The sequence below is a fragment of the Prionailurus viverrinus genome, chromosome B4 (genome assembly GCF_022837055.1).
Source record: "Prionailurus viverrinus isolate Anna chromosome B4, UM_Priviv_1.0, whole genome shotgun sequence".
Classification (NCBI taxonomy): Eukaryota; Metazoa; Chordata; class Mammalia; order Carnivora; family Felidae; genus Prionailurus; species Prionailurus viverrinus.
In genome coordinates, this window is record NC_062567.1 from 39,029,936 (window position 1) to 39,042,916 (window position 12,981).

The 12,981-nt window shown below is 39.9% G+C and overlaps 1 protein-coding gene across 1 annotated transcript in view; it reads left to right on the plus strand.

Moving 5' to 3' along the window:
* Nucleotides 1-462: 462 nt before the first annotated feature.
* LOC125169449 (antigen WC1.1-like) overlaps nt 463-12,981 on the plus strand; it is a 40,007-nt gene continuing 27,488 nt past the window's right edge. Inside the window, exon 1 of the mRNA XM_047864809.1 lies at nt 463-586. Coding sequence (XP_047720765.1) covers nt 523-586 — 64 coding nt within the window. The 5' untranslated portion in view covers nt 463-522. The remainder of the gene's footprint in view (nt 587-12,981) is intronic.

Here is a 12,981-nt window from a genome sequence, read left to right on the forward strand (position 1 = left end):
CAAACCTCCTTGTTGCTGGTTCTCTGCTTCGGCCATGAGCTAAGTCACTGGGAAGAACAATGCCTGACTGAACCAAAAACTTCCTCTCACGGGCCAAGTGGTAACTGATCGCAGCACTCTGACCCTGAAAGATCTCACTCTGCAGCGATCGGCCAAAACCCTCAGGGGAGAGAAAGCCATTTGTGCTTTTTGATGCAACTTTTCCATCCCAGCCCCCGTCGTGGGGGCCTGGTTCTCAGAGACCTAAGGAAACATGGTGTCCAAAGGCCATGTTGTTCATATAAGGAGATTTTGGAGATTCAGAATCTAATTGGTGTTTGAGCTTCAGAAAGTGGCAGATGAAGTCTCCGATCGTATCTTAGATGGTAAAATGTGTCTCTATTGGTTCGCAGTAGGGAGGATGTCAGAGGATGTGTTTATATTCTCCCCTCCCTTTACTGTAGACCTTTGTTGGTATCCTGATACCTCCTTGCAGGGTTATTTTGCAGCTGGGACTGTGACCTTGAAGACGTGGGAGTCAGGATGGCTTCGAATCTCCCTCTTCAGGGACTCTGTTTTCTCCTCAGCACCATGGCGGCTGCTCCAGGTGAGAGTTTCCTGGGATCAACAGTAAGCGAGTGGACACCTTGGTGAAGGGAAAGGTTTCTGAAGTCAGGGAGCCAGAACCTCAATGTAAGCCATGTGTTTTTGGCCAAAAAGGGACCACATTGACTGAATGTTGGTTCTTAATTTTTTTTTTAATGTTTATTTTTGAGAGAGACAGAGAGTGAACGGGGAAGGGGCAGAGAGAGAAGGAGACACAGAATCTGAAGCAGGCTCCAGGCCCTGAGCTGTCAGCGCAGACCCCGATGCGGGGCTCGAACTCACGAACCGTGAGACCACGACCTGAGCTGACGTCGAACACTTAACCAACCGAGCCACCCAGGCACCCCTGGATGCTGGCTCTTCTCTGTGGGGTCAACTGGTCATGGTGGCAGATTTTTCAGAGAAACGATGTGGGGCCAGACTGAGATGAGTCCGTGACAGTCCTCTCCAATGTCTCCTTTGTTTTCAGGGAGCATCTGGTTAGTCCCGGTGGCTCCCCGTGTGTGGGAAGGACCAGCGGTTGACCTCCGCTGCATCTGTGGGCTGCTCCTTGCACATTCCATTTGCCTGCTTTGCAGAGACCACCCCATCAGGACTTCTATGTTTTATAGGTTTATGTTCCTGTAGGCCATGCGCTTGTGTGTGTGTGTGTGTGTGTGTGTGTGTGTGTGTGTAGAGTGGGTGTGAGGGGGGTATGAACAATATGAGAAGACTGTCAGCGGGAGAGGAACAGGGCGGCTGAGAAATGACTGAGTCTGTTGCTCTGTGAAGCACACAGTACCCACACTACTTGGAGAGTCACATCAGCTGTAGGTAACCAGATCATAGATAATCTCACACCTGCTCCTCTCCTTCAGTCCTCTGGCCTTCTTTCTGCTTGACTGCAGTGTTTGCTGAGCATGGGGTTCTATGAGAGGCTTGGCCTCCTGGCCTCACCTATACCTACCAAGTGTCTCTTGTAGAGCAGAGGAGCCTACAGCCATAACAGGAGGCCTCTTGTTAGTAGAGAGTAGCCATGGAGCGCCTGGGTGGCTCAGCTGGTTGAGCGTCCGACTTTGGCTTAGGTCATGATCTCGAGGCTCGTGAGTTCGAGTCCCACATCGGGCTCTGTGCTGACAGCTCGGAGCCTGGAGCCTGCTTCGGTTTCTGTGTCTCCCTCTCTCTCTGCCCCTCTCCCACTTACACTCTCTCCCTCAAAAATAAATTAACATTAAAAAAATAAAAGGCATTAGCCGGTGCACAGTATCAGTTACATTAAGTCTCCTGGGTCCCCACCGCAGTCCTTGCGCGTCATTTCCTGACTTGCCGGGATCCTGGACTGGTCCTTTCTCACTCCCTACAGAATTCATCTGCTGTGAATCCTGCAGGGCACATTTTCTCTCTCTGCTTTCTTCTATCCCTCTCTGCAGGTTGCTTTCCACTGTGCCTTTGACTCGGAGGACTGCAGGCATTAGGGGTAGGGCTGCAAAAAAATCCAGCCTTCAGGCTGGAGGAGGTCACTCTTTCAGATTTGGGTGCTGGTCCAGGATGAGCCTTCTTCCAGTTCTGACTCCTCTCGGTGCTCATCGTCTGCTTCCTAGAACTCAGTCTCTCAGTCCCTCCCCAACTCTCCTTGGAAGACCCCAACCTTCTAAGTTTCTGCTCCATGAGTGTTGGCTGGATGCTAGTGACGATCCTTCTCTTGACGACTTTGAAGGGCAGATAGGGGTTTTGGTCCCACGAGGGGGAGAGGCAATGAGTGTTCTGATATGAGGCCCCCTCTTCTTACTAGAAAGACTATAGGACATTTCCTCAGTAGTAACTTAAGTTGCAAGAACATTTCGCCAAAACAAGTGTTCTTTTTATTTTCCCAGAAAAAAAAAAAAAACACCATTCAGTGTTGTCCTACTAAAATTTATTCTACTTCATACAACATTGACCTTGCTCTGTGTAAAACAATAGTCCTCGTCCTTCTGAGCATTTGATCATTTGTGAATTGGGCACACATTACAGCAGTCTCCACTGTGAAATCCATGATGGGCATTGGCAAAAGATTGTTCTTTGAAACACAGTTTATGCCATTATACACATAAATATGGACTCTCAAAGATGGGATAATTCAGTATTTATTGTTTTGTAAACTTTTTTTTTAAGTTAACAATATATTTTGGATATCTTCCTATTCTTGTACACAGTGAAAATGTTTTATGGTAGTATTACAAAAGTGTAGACTGTTACAAGGGTAATATGGAAAATTTTAATTGCTTCCAATTATTTCATTATATGACCAAAATGCAATATACTTACCTAATCACCTGTTTGGGGCATTTAGTTGTTTTCACTGTGGTTTGTTGTTTTTTTTTTTTTTGAGACAAAATATTTTAATTAATTATTTTTTAAATTTGCATTCAAGTTAGTTAGCATATAGTGTAACAATGATTTCAGGAGTAGATTCCTTAATGCCCCTTACCCATTTAGCCCATCCCCCCTCCCACAACCCCTCCAGTCACCCTCTGTTTGTTCTCCATATTTAGGAGTCTCTTATATTTTGTCCCCTTCCCTGCTTTTGTATTATTTTTGCTTCCTTTATGTTCATCTGTTTTGTATCTTAAATTCTTCATATGAGTGAAGTCATATGATATTTGTCTTTCTCTGACTAATTTCGCTTAGCATAATGCCCTCTAGTTCCATCCACATAGCTGCAAATGGTAAGATTTCATTCTTTTTGATTGCCAAGTAATACTCCATTGTATGTATATATACCACATTGTAGATAGACAGGTCCTAAAGGTGCAGTGACGAGAGAATTGGAAAGCAAGGGGCTAAGGCTCTCCTGGAGCTGAAGCATCGGTCCCCTGGCTCAAGCCTCTTTTATTTTTGCAAATTGTCTGATAACAGCAGGGACATGCAACATAGTATTTGGCATCTTGACAGGTCATGAACCTGCAGTATATTCCATATTGGGTCCTGAGTACATCTGGTGCCAGACAAAACATTCTTATTCTAAGCCTGACGCCCATATGATGTCCTTCTGAAGAGAATGAACAGTCCTGGTGGCTTTCCATTCTGGGAATGAAACTGCTTTCAGTTCCTTGCTGCTCTGTCCCTTTCCTTTAGGACATTCTTACAGTGCCTCTGGCTTCTTGTTCTCTAACACCACATCTTCTTTTTCCACTCATCCATCAGTGGACATTTGGGCTCGTTCCATACTTTGGCTATTGTTGATAGTGCGGCTATAAACATTGGGGTGCATGTGTCCCTTCAAAACAGCACACCTGTATCCCTTGGATAAATACCTAGTAGTGCAATTGCTGGGTCGTAGGGAAGTTCTATTTTTAATTTTTCGAGGAAGCTCCATACTGTTTTCCAGAGTGGCTGCACTAGTTTGCATTCCCACCGCAAAAGAGATCCTCTTTCTCCGCATCCTCGCCAACATCCATTGTTTCCTGAGTTGTTAATGTTAGCCATTCTGACAGGTGTGAGGTGGTATCTCATTGTGGTTTTGATTTGTATTTCCCTGATGATGAGTGATGTTGAACATTTTTTCATGTGTCAGTTGGCCCTCTGGATGTCTTCTTTGGAGAAATGTCTGTTCATGTCTTCTGCCCATTTCTTCATTGGATTATTTGTTTTTTGGGTGTTGAGTTTGATAAGTTCTTTATGGATTTTGGATACTAACCCTTTATCTTATATATAACTTGCAAATATCTTCTCCTATTCTGTTGGTTGCCTTTTAGTTTTTCTGATTGTGCCCTTTGCTGTGCAGAATATTTTTATTTTGATTAGGTCCCAATAGTTCACTTTAGTTTCTGTTTCCCTTGCCTTCAGAGATGTGCTACTAAGAAGTTGCTGCGGCCAAGGTCAAAGAGGTTTTTGCCTGCTTTCTCCTCAAGGATTCTGATGGCTTCCTATCTTACATTGGGTCTTTCTTCCATTTTGAGTTTATTTTTGTGTATGGTGTAAGGAAGTGGTCTAGGTTCATTTTTATGCACATCGCTGTCCAGTTTTCCCAGCACCACTTGCTGAAGAGACTGTCTTTATTCCATTGGATATTCTTTCCTGCTTTGTCAAAGATTAGTTGGCCATAGGTTTGTGGGTCTATTTCTGGGTTCTCTATTCTATTCCACTGATTTGAGTGTCTGTTTTTGTGCCAGTACCATACTGTCCTGATGATTACAGCTTTGTAATACAGCTTGAAGTCTGGATTGTGACGCCTCCAGCTTTGGTTTCCTTTTTCAAGATTGCTTTGGCTATTCACAGTCTTTTCTGGTTCCATACAAATTTTAGGATGGTTTGTTCTAGCTCTGTGAAGAATGCTGGTGTTATTTTGATAGGGATTGCATTGAATATGTAGATTGCTTTGGATAGTATTGACATTTTAACAATATTTGCCCAGGAGCATGGAATATTTTTCCATTTTTTTTTGTGTCTTCTCAATTTCTTTCATATGCTTTCTATAGTTTTCAGTGTATAGATTTTTCAGCCCTTTAGCTAGATTTATTCCTAGGTATTTTATGTTTTTTGGTGCAATTGTAAATGGGATCGATTTCTTCATTTCTATTTCTGTTGCTTCATTGTTGGTGTATTGGAATGCAACCGATTTCTGTGCATTGATTTTATATCCTACAACTTTGCTGAATTCATGGATCAGTTCTAGCAGTTTTTTTGGTGGAATCTTTTGGGTTTTCCATATAGAGTATCATGTCATCTGTGAAGAGTGAAAGTTTGACCTTTTGGCTGATTTGGATGCCTTTTATTTCTTTGTGTTGTCTGATTGCTGAAGCTAAGACTTCCAATACTATGTTGAATTACAGTGGTGAGAGTGGACATCCCTGTCTTGTTCTGGACCTTAGGGGGAAAGCTCTCAGTTTTTCCCCATTGAGGATGATATTAGCGTTGAGTCTTTTATATATGGCTTTTATGATCTTGAGGTATGATCTTTCTATCCCTACTGTCTTAAGAGTTTTTATCAAGCATTTTGTCAAATGCTTTCTCTGCATATATTGAGAGGATCATTGGTTCTTGTCCTTTTTTTAAATTGATATGATGAATCACACTGAGTGTTTTGCAGATATTGAACCACCCCTGCATCCCAGGTATAAATCCCACTTGGTTGTGGTGAATAATTTTTTTAATGCATTGTTGGATCCGGTTGGCTAATATCTTGTTGAGGATTTTTGCATCCATGTTCATCAGGGAAATTGTTGTATAGCTCTCTTCTTAGTGGGATCTTTGGTTTTAGAATCAAGGTAATGCTGGCTTCAGTTCCTTCCATTTCTATTTTTTGGAACAGCTTCAAAAGAATATGTGTTAACTCTTCATTAAATGTTTTGTGGAATTACCCTGGAAAGCCATCTGGCTCTGGACTCTTGGGAGGTTTTTGATTACTGATTCAATTTCTTTATTGGTTATGGGTCCATTCAAATGTTCTATTTCTTTGTGTTTTAATTTCAATGGTTTATATGTTTCTAGGAAATTGTCCATTTTTTCCAGATTGCCCAATTTGTTGGCATATTATTGCTCATAATATTATCTTACTATTGTTTGTATTTCTGTGGTATTGGTTGTGATCTCTCCTCTTTTATTCGTGACTTTATTTATTTGGGCCATTTACTTTTTATTTCTGATCACACTGGCTAGGGGTTTATCAATTTTCTCAATTCTTTCAAAGAACCAGCTTTTTGGTTTCATTGATCTGTTCTACTGTTTGTTTTTTGTTTTGTTTTGTTTTTTGATAGCATTGATTTCTGCTCTAATCTTTATTATTTCCTGTCTTCTGCTGGTGTTGGGTTTTATTTGCTATTCTTTTTCTAGCTCTTTTAGGTGTTAGGTTAGGTTGTGTAATTGAGACCTTTCTTCCTTTGTTAGGAAGGCCTGGATTGCTATATACTGTTGTCTTATGACCACCTTTATGGCATCCCAAAGGTTTTGGATGGTTTTGTTTTCATTTTCATTGGCTTCCATGTACTTTTAAATTTCCTCTTTAATTCCTTGGTTAACCCATTTACTCTTTAGTAGAATTTTCTTTAATCTCCAAGTATTTCTGTTCTTTCTAATTTTTTTCTTGTGGTTGATTTTGAGTTTCATAGCGTTGTGGTCTGAAAATATGCAAGGTATGATCTTGATTTTTTTGTACTAGTTGAAGGCTGATTTGTGACCCAGTTTGTGATCTATTCTGAAGAATGTTTCGTGTACACTCGAGAAAAATGTGTATTCTGCTTCTTTAGGATGAAGTGTTCTGAATATATGTTCTGTTAAGTTCATGCAAGCCAGTGTATCATTCAAAGCCATTGTTTCCCTGTTGATTTTCTATTTACATGATCTGTCCATTGCTATAAGTGGGGTGTTGAAGTCCTCTACTATTACAGTATTATTATCAATGGGTTTCTTTATGTTTGTGGTTAATTGATTTATATATTTGGGTGCATGTTGGGGCATAAATATTTACATTTGTTAGATCTTCTCAGTTGATAGGCCTCTTAATTATGATATAATGCCCTTCTTTATCTCTTGTTACAGTCTTTATTTTAGTATAAATATGGCTACTCCAGTTTTCTTTTGATGACCATTACCATGACAGATGGTTCTGTTTCCTTAATTTCAATCTGCAGGTGTCTTTAGGTCTAAAATGAGTCTCTTGTAAGCAGTATATAGATGGATCTTGTTTTCTTATCCATTCTTATACCCAATGTCTTTTGATTGGAGTATTTAGTCCATTTACATTTAGGGTGAGTACTGAAAGATATGAATTTGTGCCATTGTATTGGTGTTTCTGGTGATGTTCTCTGGTCCTTTCTAGTCTTTGTTGCTTTTGCTCTTTTTTGGTTTGTTTTATCTTTTTTCCACTCAAAGAGTCCCCCTTAAAATTTCTTGCAGGCCTGGTTTAGTGGTCATGAACTCCTTTAGTTTTTGTTTGTCTGGGAAACTCTTTATCTCTCCTTCTATTTTGAATGACAGCCTTGTTGGGTAAAGAATTCTTGGCTGTATAGTTTACCAATTCAGAACATTGAATACATCCTGCCTCTCCTTTCTGGCCTGCCACGTTTCTGTGGATAAGTCTGCCATGAATCTGGTATGTCTTCCCTTATAGGTTAAGGACTTTTTTTCCCTTGCTGCTTTCATAATTCTTTCCTTGTCTTTCCTTTGTGAATTTGACTATGATATGCCTTGGTGATGGTCGTTTTTTATTATTTTTTTTAATATAATGGGAGTTCTCTGTGCTTCTTGGATTTTGATGTCTGTGTCCTTCCCCAGATTAGGAAAGTTTTCTGCTATAATTTGTTTACATAAACCTTCTGCCCCTTTTTCATCTTCTGGGACTCTTATTATTTGGATGTTATTCCTTTTAATAAGTAACTGAAATTCTCTAAGCCTTGTATTGTGATATTTTGCCTTTGTTTTCCTCTTTTTTTTTTTTTTGCTTCATTTTTCTCCACAGTTTTATCTTCTGTATTGCTCATTTGCTGCTCTGCTTCATCCATCCTTGCCATCGTGGCATCCATTCGAGATTGCATCTTGGTTATAGCATTTTTAACTTCAGCCTGACTAGATTTTATTTATTTTATCTCTGAAGGAAGGGATTCTCTGGTGTCTTCTATGCTTTTTTCAACCTTAGCTAGTATTCTTGTTATTATGGTTTTAAATTCTAGTTCCAACATGTTACTTATATCTGTGTTGATTAAATCCCAGCTGTCATTTTTTCTTGTTCTTTCCTTTGGGGTGAATTCCTTCATTTTGTCATTTTGGAGGAAGAAAAAAATTAATAAAAAAATGAAAAATAAAACAAAGAATCAAATAAAGGAAGCTATATCCTGAGTATGTTTTCATCTGCTTGTTGAAAGAAACTTGATAGGATAGAGAAAAAAGGGAAATGAAAGAAAAAAAAGCTAAGAGGAAATTTAAAAATTAAAAGAAATTATATAATAGAATAAAATAAAATAAAATACAAAATTTAAAAAATATAAAAATAAAGTAAAAAAAAATAAAATTTTCTATATCCAAGAAAGAGAAAGAAAAGAAAGAAGGAAAAAAAACCCAATTTAGGTAAAAAAGAGAAGCAAAGAAAATGACTAAATAAATGAGCCAGGAAACAGAATGAAACCTGAATGAAGTTATATCCAGTTTCCCCTAGAATTGAAACTGTGAACCACTCTTTAGTCCATACACTAAGTAGGTGGAGTTACTTGTGCTGGTCTTCTGGGGGATGTGCTTGCAGGGCCTAGTTTGGGGTTTTTGGGGTTTGGTGTAACAGCTCCGTTCTCCATTAGATAGCACTGATTAACTTACTGTGGTGGATCAGTGTGCGCGCATGCATGTGTGTGCATGGGAGTGGTGGAAATGGCTTCACCCAGCTCCCTAGTCTCTGGTGCTGGAACTTCGTGCTCTCACTGACCCATGATCAAGCACCTCTCCTTTGTTTCAGGCCTCTTATACTCCCTGCCTCTACCCTGTCCATGTCCAAGTTGTCCCCTTGCCAGGCGGCACCTCCCTCCAGAGTTTTTTCTCAGCTGGGGTTGTATTTCCAAACCCCACAATTAAGAGACCCCTGCAGCTTGGATCTGCACCAACTCTCTGGGGGAGGGTCTCGCCGAGCAATGGCTGGGTGCTGGCTTGCCCCAGAAAATGTTCATGTTATTGTGCAGTGGCAGAGTTTCAGAGATTATGGCAAATCACAACACACATCCGGCGCCAGGTTTTGCCACACCATGGCATGTTTGTATGGGGACAAAATACCAGCAATCATGGCTGCTCTCCAGGATACACTGTGACTATTGCTTGTGGGGAGGTCACATGGTCTCTTCCAAATGCACTCCAAGGGAACCAATTCTCCCTGTGTGGCAGGTGGACCCCTCAGTCTGCGTTGCCTGCTTCTGGGGATTCACTCTACTTCCTCACCAGAGCACCACCGGGCACTGAGCTCCAAAACTTCAGACTCTGTGATCCACCATTTATAGAATCCTGGTGGTATTGAAACCCTCTCCTTTCTCCCTGTCAATGGTTTTGGGTAACAGATTTCTTGTTCAGTCCCTTATGAGTACTTTCACTCTTTCTCTCTCTCTCTAGCTACTTTCAAGGAGAGTGCTTTTCTTGCATGATCCCAATGTGCAGCACTCTCCCCCTTTCTCTTTCTCTCTCTGACCTCTCTCAGCAAAAATAGCTCTCTACTCTCTGCGTCTTTTCTCTTCTCCAATTCACCTCTTTGCACCATGTACCTGCTGAGTTCTGTGGCTCAAGTTATGCAGATTGTTGCATTAATCCTCAGATAAATTTCCTAGGTGTTCAAAATGGTTTGGTGCTGATCTACCTGTGTTTCAGGGATGAGACAGGCTCAGGGTCTCCATGCTGCTCCCCCATGTTAACTCTTCTCTAGTTTTTTTTGATGGTGTCCTGTAAGTCTGATAGGCTTTTCTTCACTCCTTTTTATTCCTTTTTCTTTTGCTCATCTTGATTAGATAATTTCAATTGATCTGTCTTTTAGCTCACTGAATCTTTCTTCTGTTTTGTTAAGACTGCTATTCAAGCTCTTTATTGATTTCTTCATTTCAGTCATTGTATTCTTCAGCTCCGAAGTTTCTGTTTGGTTCTTTTTAATGTTTTCTATCTCTTTGTTGAAATTCTCATTTTGTTTGTGTATTATTTTCCTGATACTGTTATATTGTTTATATGTGTTTTCTTGTAGTTCTCTGAGAATCTTTAGAACATTTATTTTGAATTTTTTTGTTGGATAATTCCTGTGTCTCCATTTCTTTGGGACCATGTACTGGATGGACGTTTACTGTATTCCTTTGGTAAAATCATTTCCCCCTGTTTTTTCTTAATCCCTGTAGCCTTGCACATATGTCTGTGTGTTTTTAAGAGCAGTAACCTCTTCCAGATATTATAGACTGACTTCGGTAGGAGAAGACCTTTACCTGTGAGTGGGGGCATACTATAGCATGCTATAACCTAGGTCTAGTGATGCAGGGGTGTGTGGCAGCAGTAGGTCTGGGGAGCATGATGTCTCCAGCTCAGGCTCCTGAGGGCCATAGTTTTGACAACTGCATGGATCTTAGCAAGCACTGCAGAGGGTCTGCAGTGGCTGCAAGGGCTGCTGGAGCCTCAGCAGTGCTTCTAGGGCTAATGGCTAGGGATCAGGCTAGGTGGAGGTAGGGCTGGAGGGGAACCCTTTCTAGCTAGGAAGTTCCCTCTATGTGCTAAGCAATGCTGGCTTGAGGGATGGGATGATACTGCCAAAATATGCAGTCTTAATGTTTCTAAAATTTCTTAAGTGGACTTCTGAGCTTTGTGAGAGTGCTGTTGTTCATAGAAAGCTATTCAATTGTTGATCATTTTGTGGGGTGGTGGGAATAGAGTCTCCTACTTTGCCATTTTGGTGATGTCACTTCTGAGACCATTGTTTTTAAATAGAGTGTTCTTGAGTATAGCAATTTAGATTGGCAATTTGTTTTTCTTTTGGATCATCTAAAGCTTCATTGTACTCTGTACTTGTATCTCTCTGTTTTTGAGGACTTAAATGTTAGTATAGATGTTGCTCAGTTGGAGGTAATGTGTACCAATTCTCTTAAACATTTTTTCTTTGTCAGGTTTCTACTATTTCTCATATCTTAACAGAAATAATTAGGTTATGTTGTAGTAACATATAATCCAAATTTCAGAAGAATTAAATAAACAAAATTTATTTATTCTTACACTACGCATTCTGTCCAGTTTGGCTGGGCCTCTGCTTATAATTGTTCAACTTCTCAAGTTGTTGAATGCCTCACTCTCTTATGCCACCACTTAAAAAAATTTTTTTTCAACGTTTATTTATTTTTGAGAGAGAGAGAGAGAGAGAGAGAGAGACAGAGTGTGAATGGGGGAGGGGCAGAGAGAGAGGGAGACACAGAATCCAAAGCAGGCTCCAGGCTCTGAGCTGTCAGCACAGAGCCTGACATGGGGCTCGAACTCATGAACTGCTAGATCATGACCTGAGCTAAAGTTGGATGGTTAACTGACAGAACCACCCAGGTACCCCAAGCTTTTATATATTTCTTTCTGGAAGTGCCACACATCATTCTTTTCACACTTCATTCAAAAGGCAGATCACAAGGTCATGCTTAACTTCAAACAGGCAAGGAAGTATTGATATTTACATGTGTCCAGAGAAAACCAGAAATATTGCTGAACACTAGTCATGTCTACCACATCTATGATATGTCTACAGATAAACTCGTTTTTATGTCTTACTTGAGTTTTGTTGGGTTTATTCACTTTAAGCATTAGTGTGTTTCATAAGTTCTGGAAAATTTATAGCAATATGTTTCAAATTTTGCTTCTGCTCATTTCTCTCTCTTTCTGTGTGTGTGTCTTTCTCTGTCTTCCTGTCTTCCCTCCCAATTTCACTTTAACTTAGTGTAAACCTTCTTGCTCCATTTATATCTCTGATCCTCTCTTCTGTATTTTTTGTTCTTTTGTTTCTCTGTGCAGTATTCTAGATAATTTCTTCTGACTTATTATTCACATCAATAATTCTCTGTACCTGAATTTAATCTGATGAAAAAATTTTAATTTCAACAAACATATTTTTCACCTATAGAAGTTATTTTGGGTTTAAAATTTTTTTCTACACTTTTTTTTTTAGTTCCTTGAAGATTCTTTAAGAGTGTATTTTTATTTCTTTAAATATAGTATGTATGGTTTTTATATAGCCTATATCTGACATATCTAATATTAGAAGTATTTATCCATTTCAGTAGTTTCTCTTGGTTATTGCTTAAAAATTTTTTTTAAAATGTTTATTTTTGAGAAAGAGTGTGGGTGGGGGAGGGGCAGAGAGAGGGAGACACAGAATCCGAAGCAGGCTCCAGGCTCTGAGCTGTCAGCACAGAGCCTGACATGGGGACTGAACCCACAAACTGCAAGATCATGACCTGAGCTGAAGTTGAATACTCAACCGACTGAGCTAACCAGGCGCCCCTCTCTTGGTTATTGTTAATGGGCTTTTGTTTCTTTGTGTGTCTGTTTATTCTTGACAATGTACTGGCCATTTTACTTATGAAAATTATTTATAGAAGTGATTTGAGGCCTAGCATGAAGACAATTTCTTCTGCGAGGATTTTATTTTTCCCATGATTTTATAGCATTATTAGTGGTGGGCCACCTTAATACAAGTACAAAACTGATATTATATAGACAATCTAGAGATTCAAATACTAAATATAATTTTATACAAGGGCATGTCTATTTCAGTTGGTATCCCAGCTTATTGTGGAGACTGTTAGATGTCTCATCTGGGTATAGGTTTGGATTTGATTTATGCCTCCTCACCATCAAAGGCCGTGAGAAAGCCACATTTTCTTGTATAGGGTAATTCTATCCAGGCAAAAACATTGCACACTCCTGCGTTACAATGAATTCCCATTTTCCCTTCAGATTTGG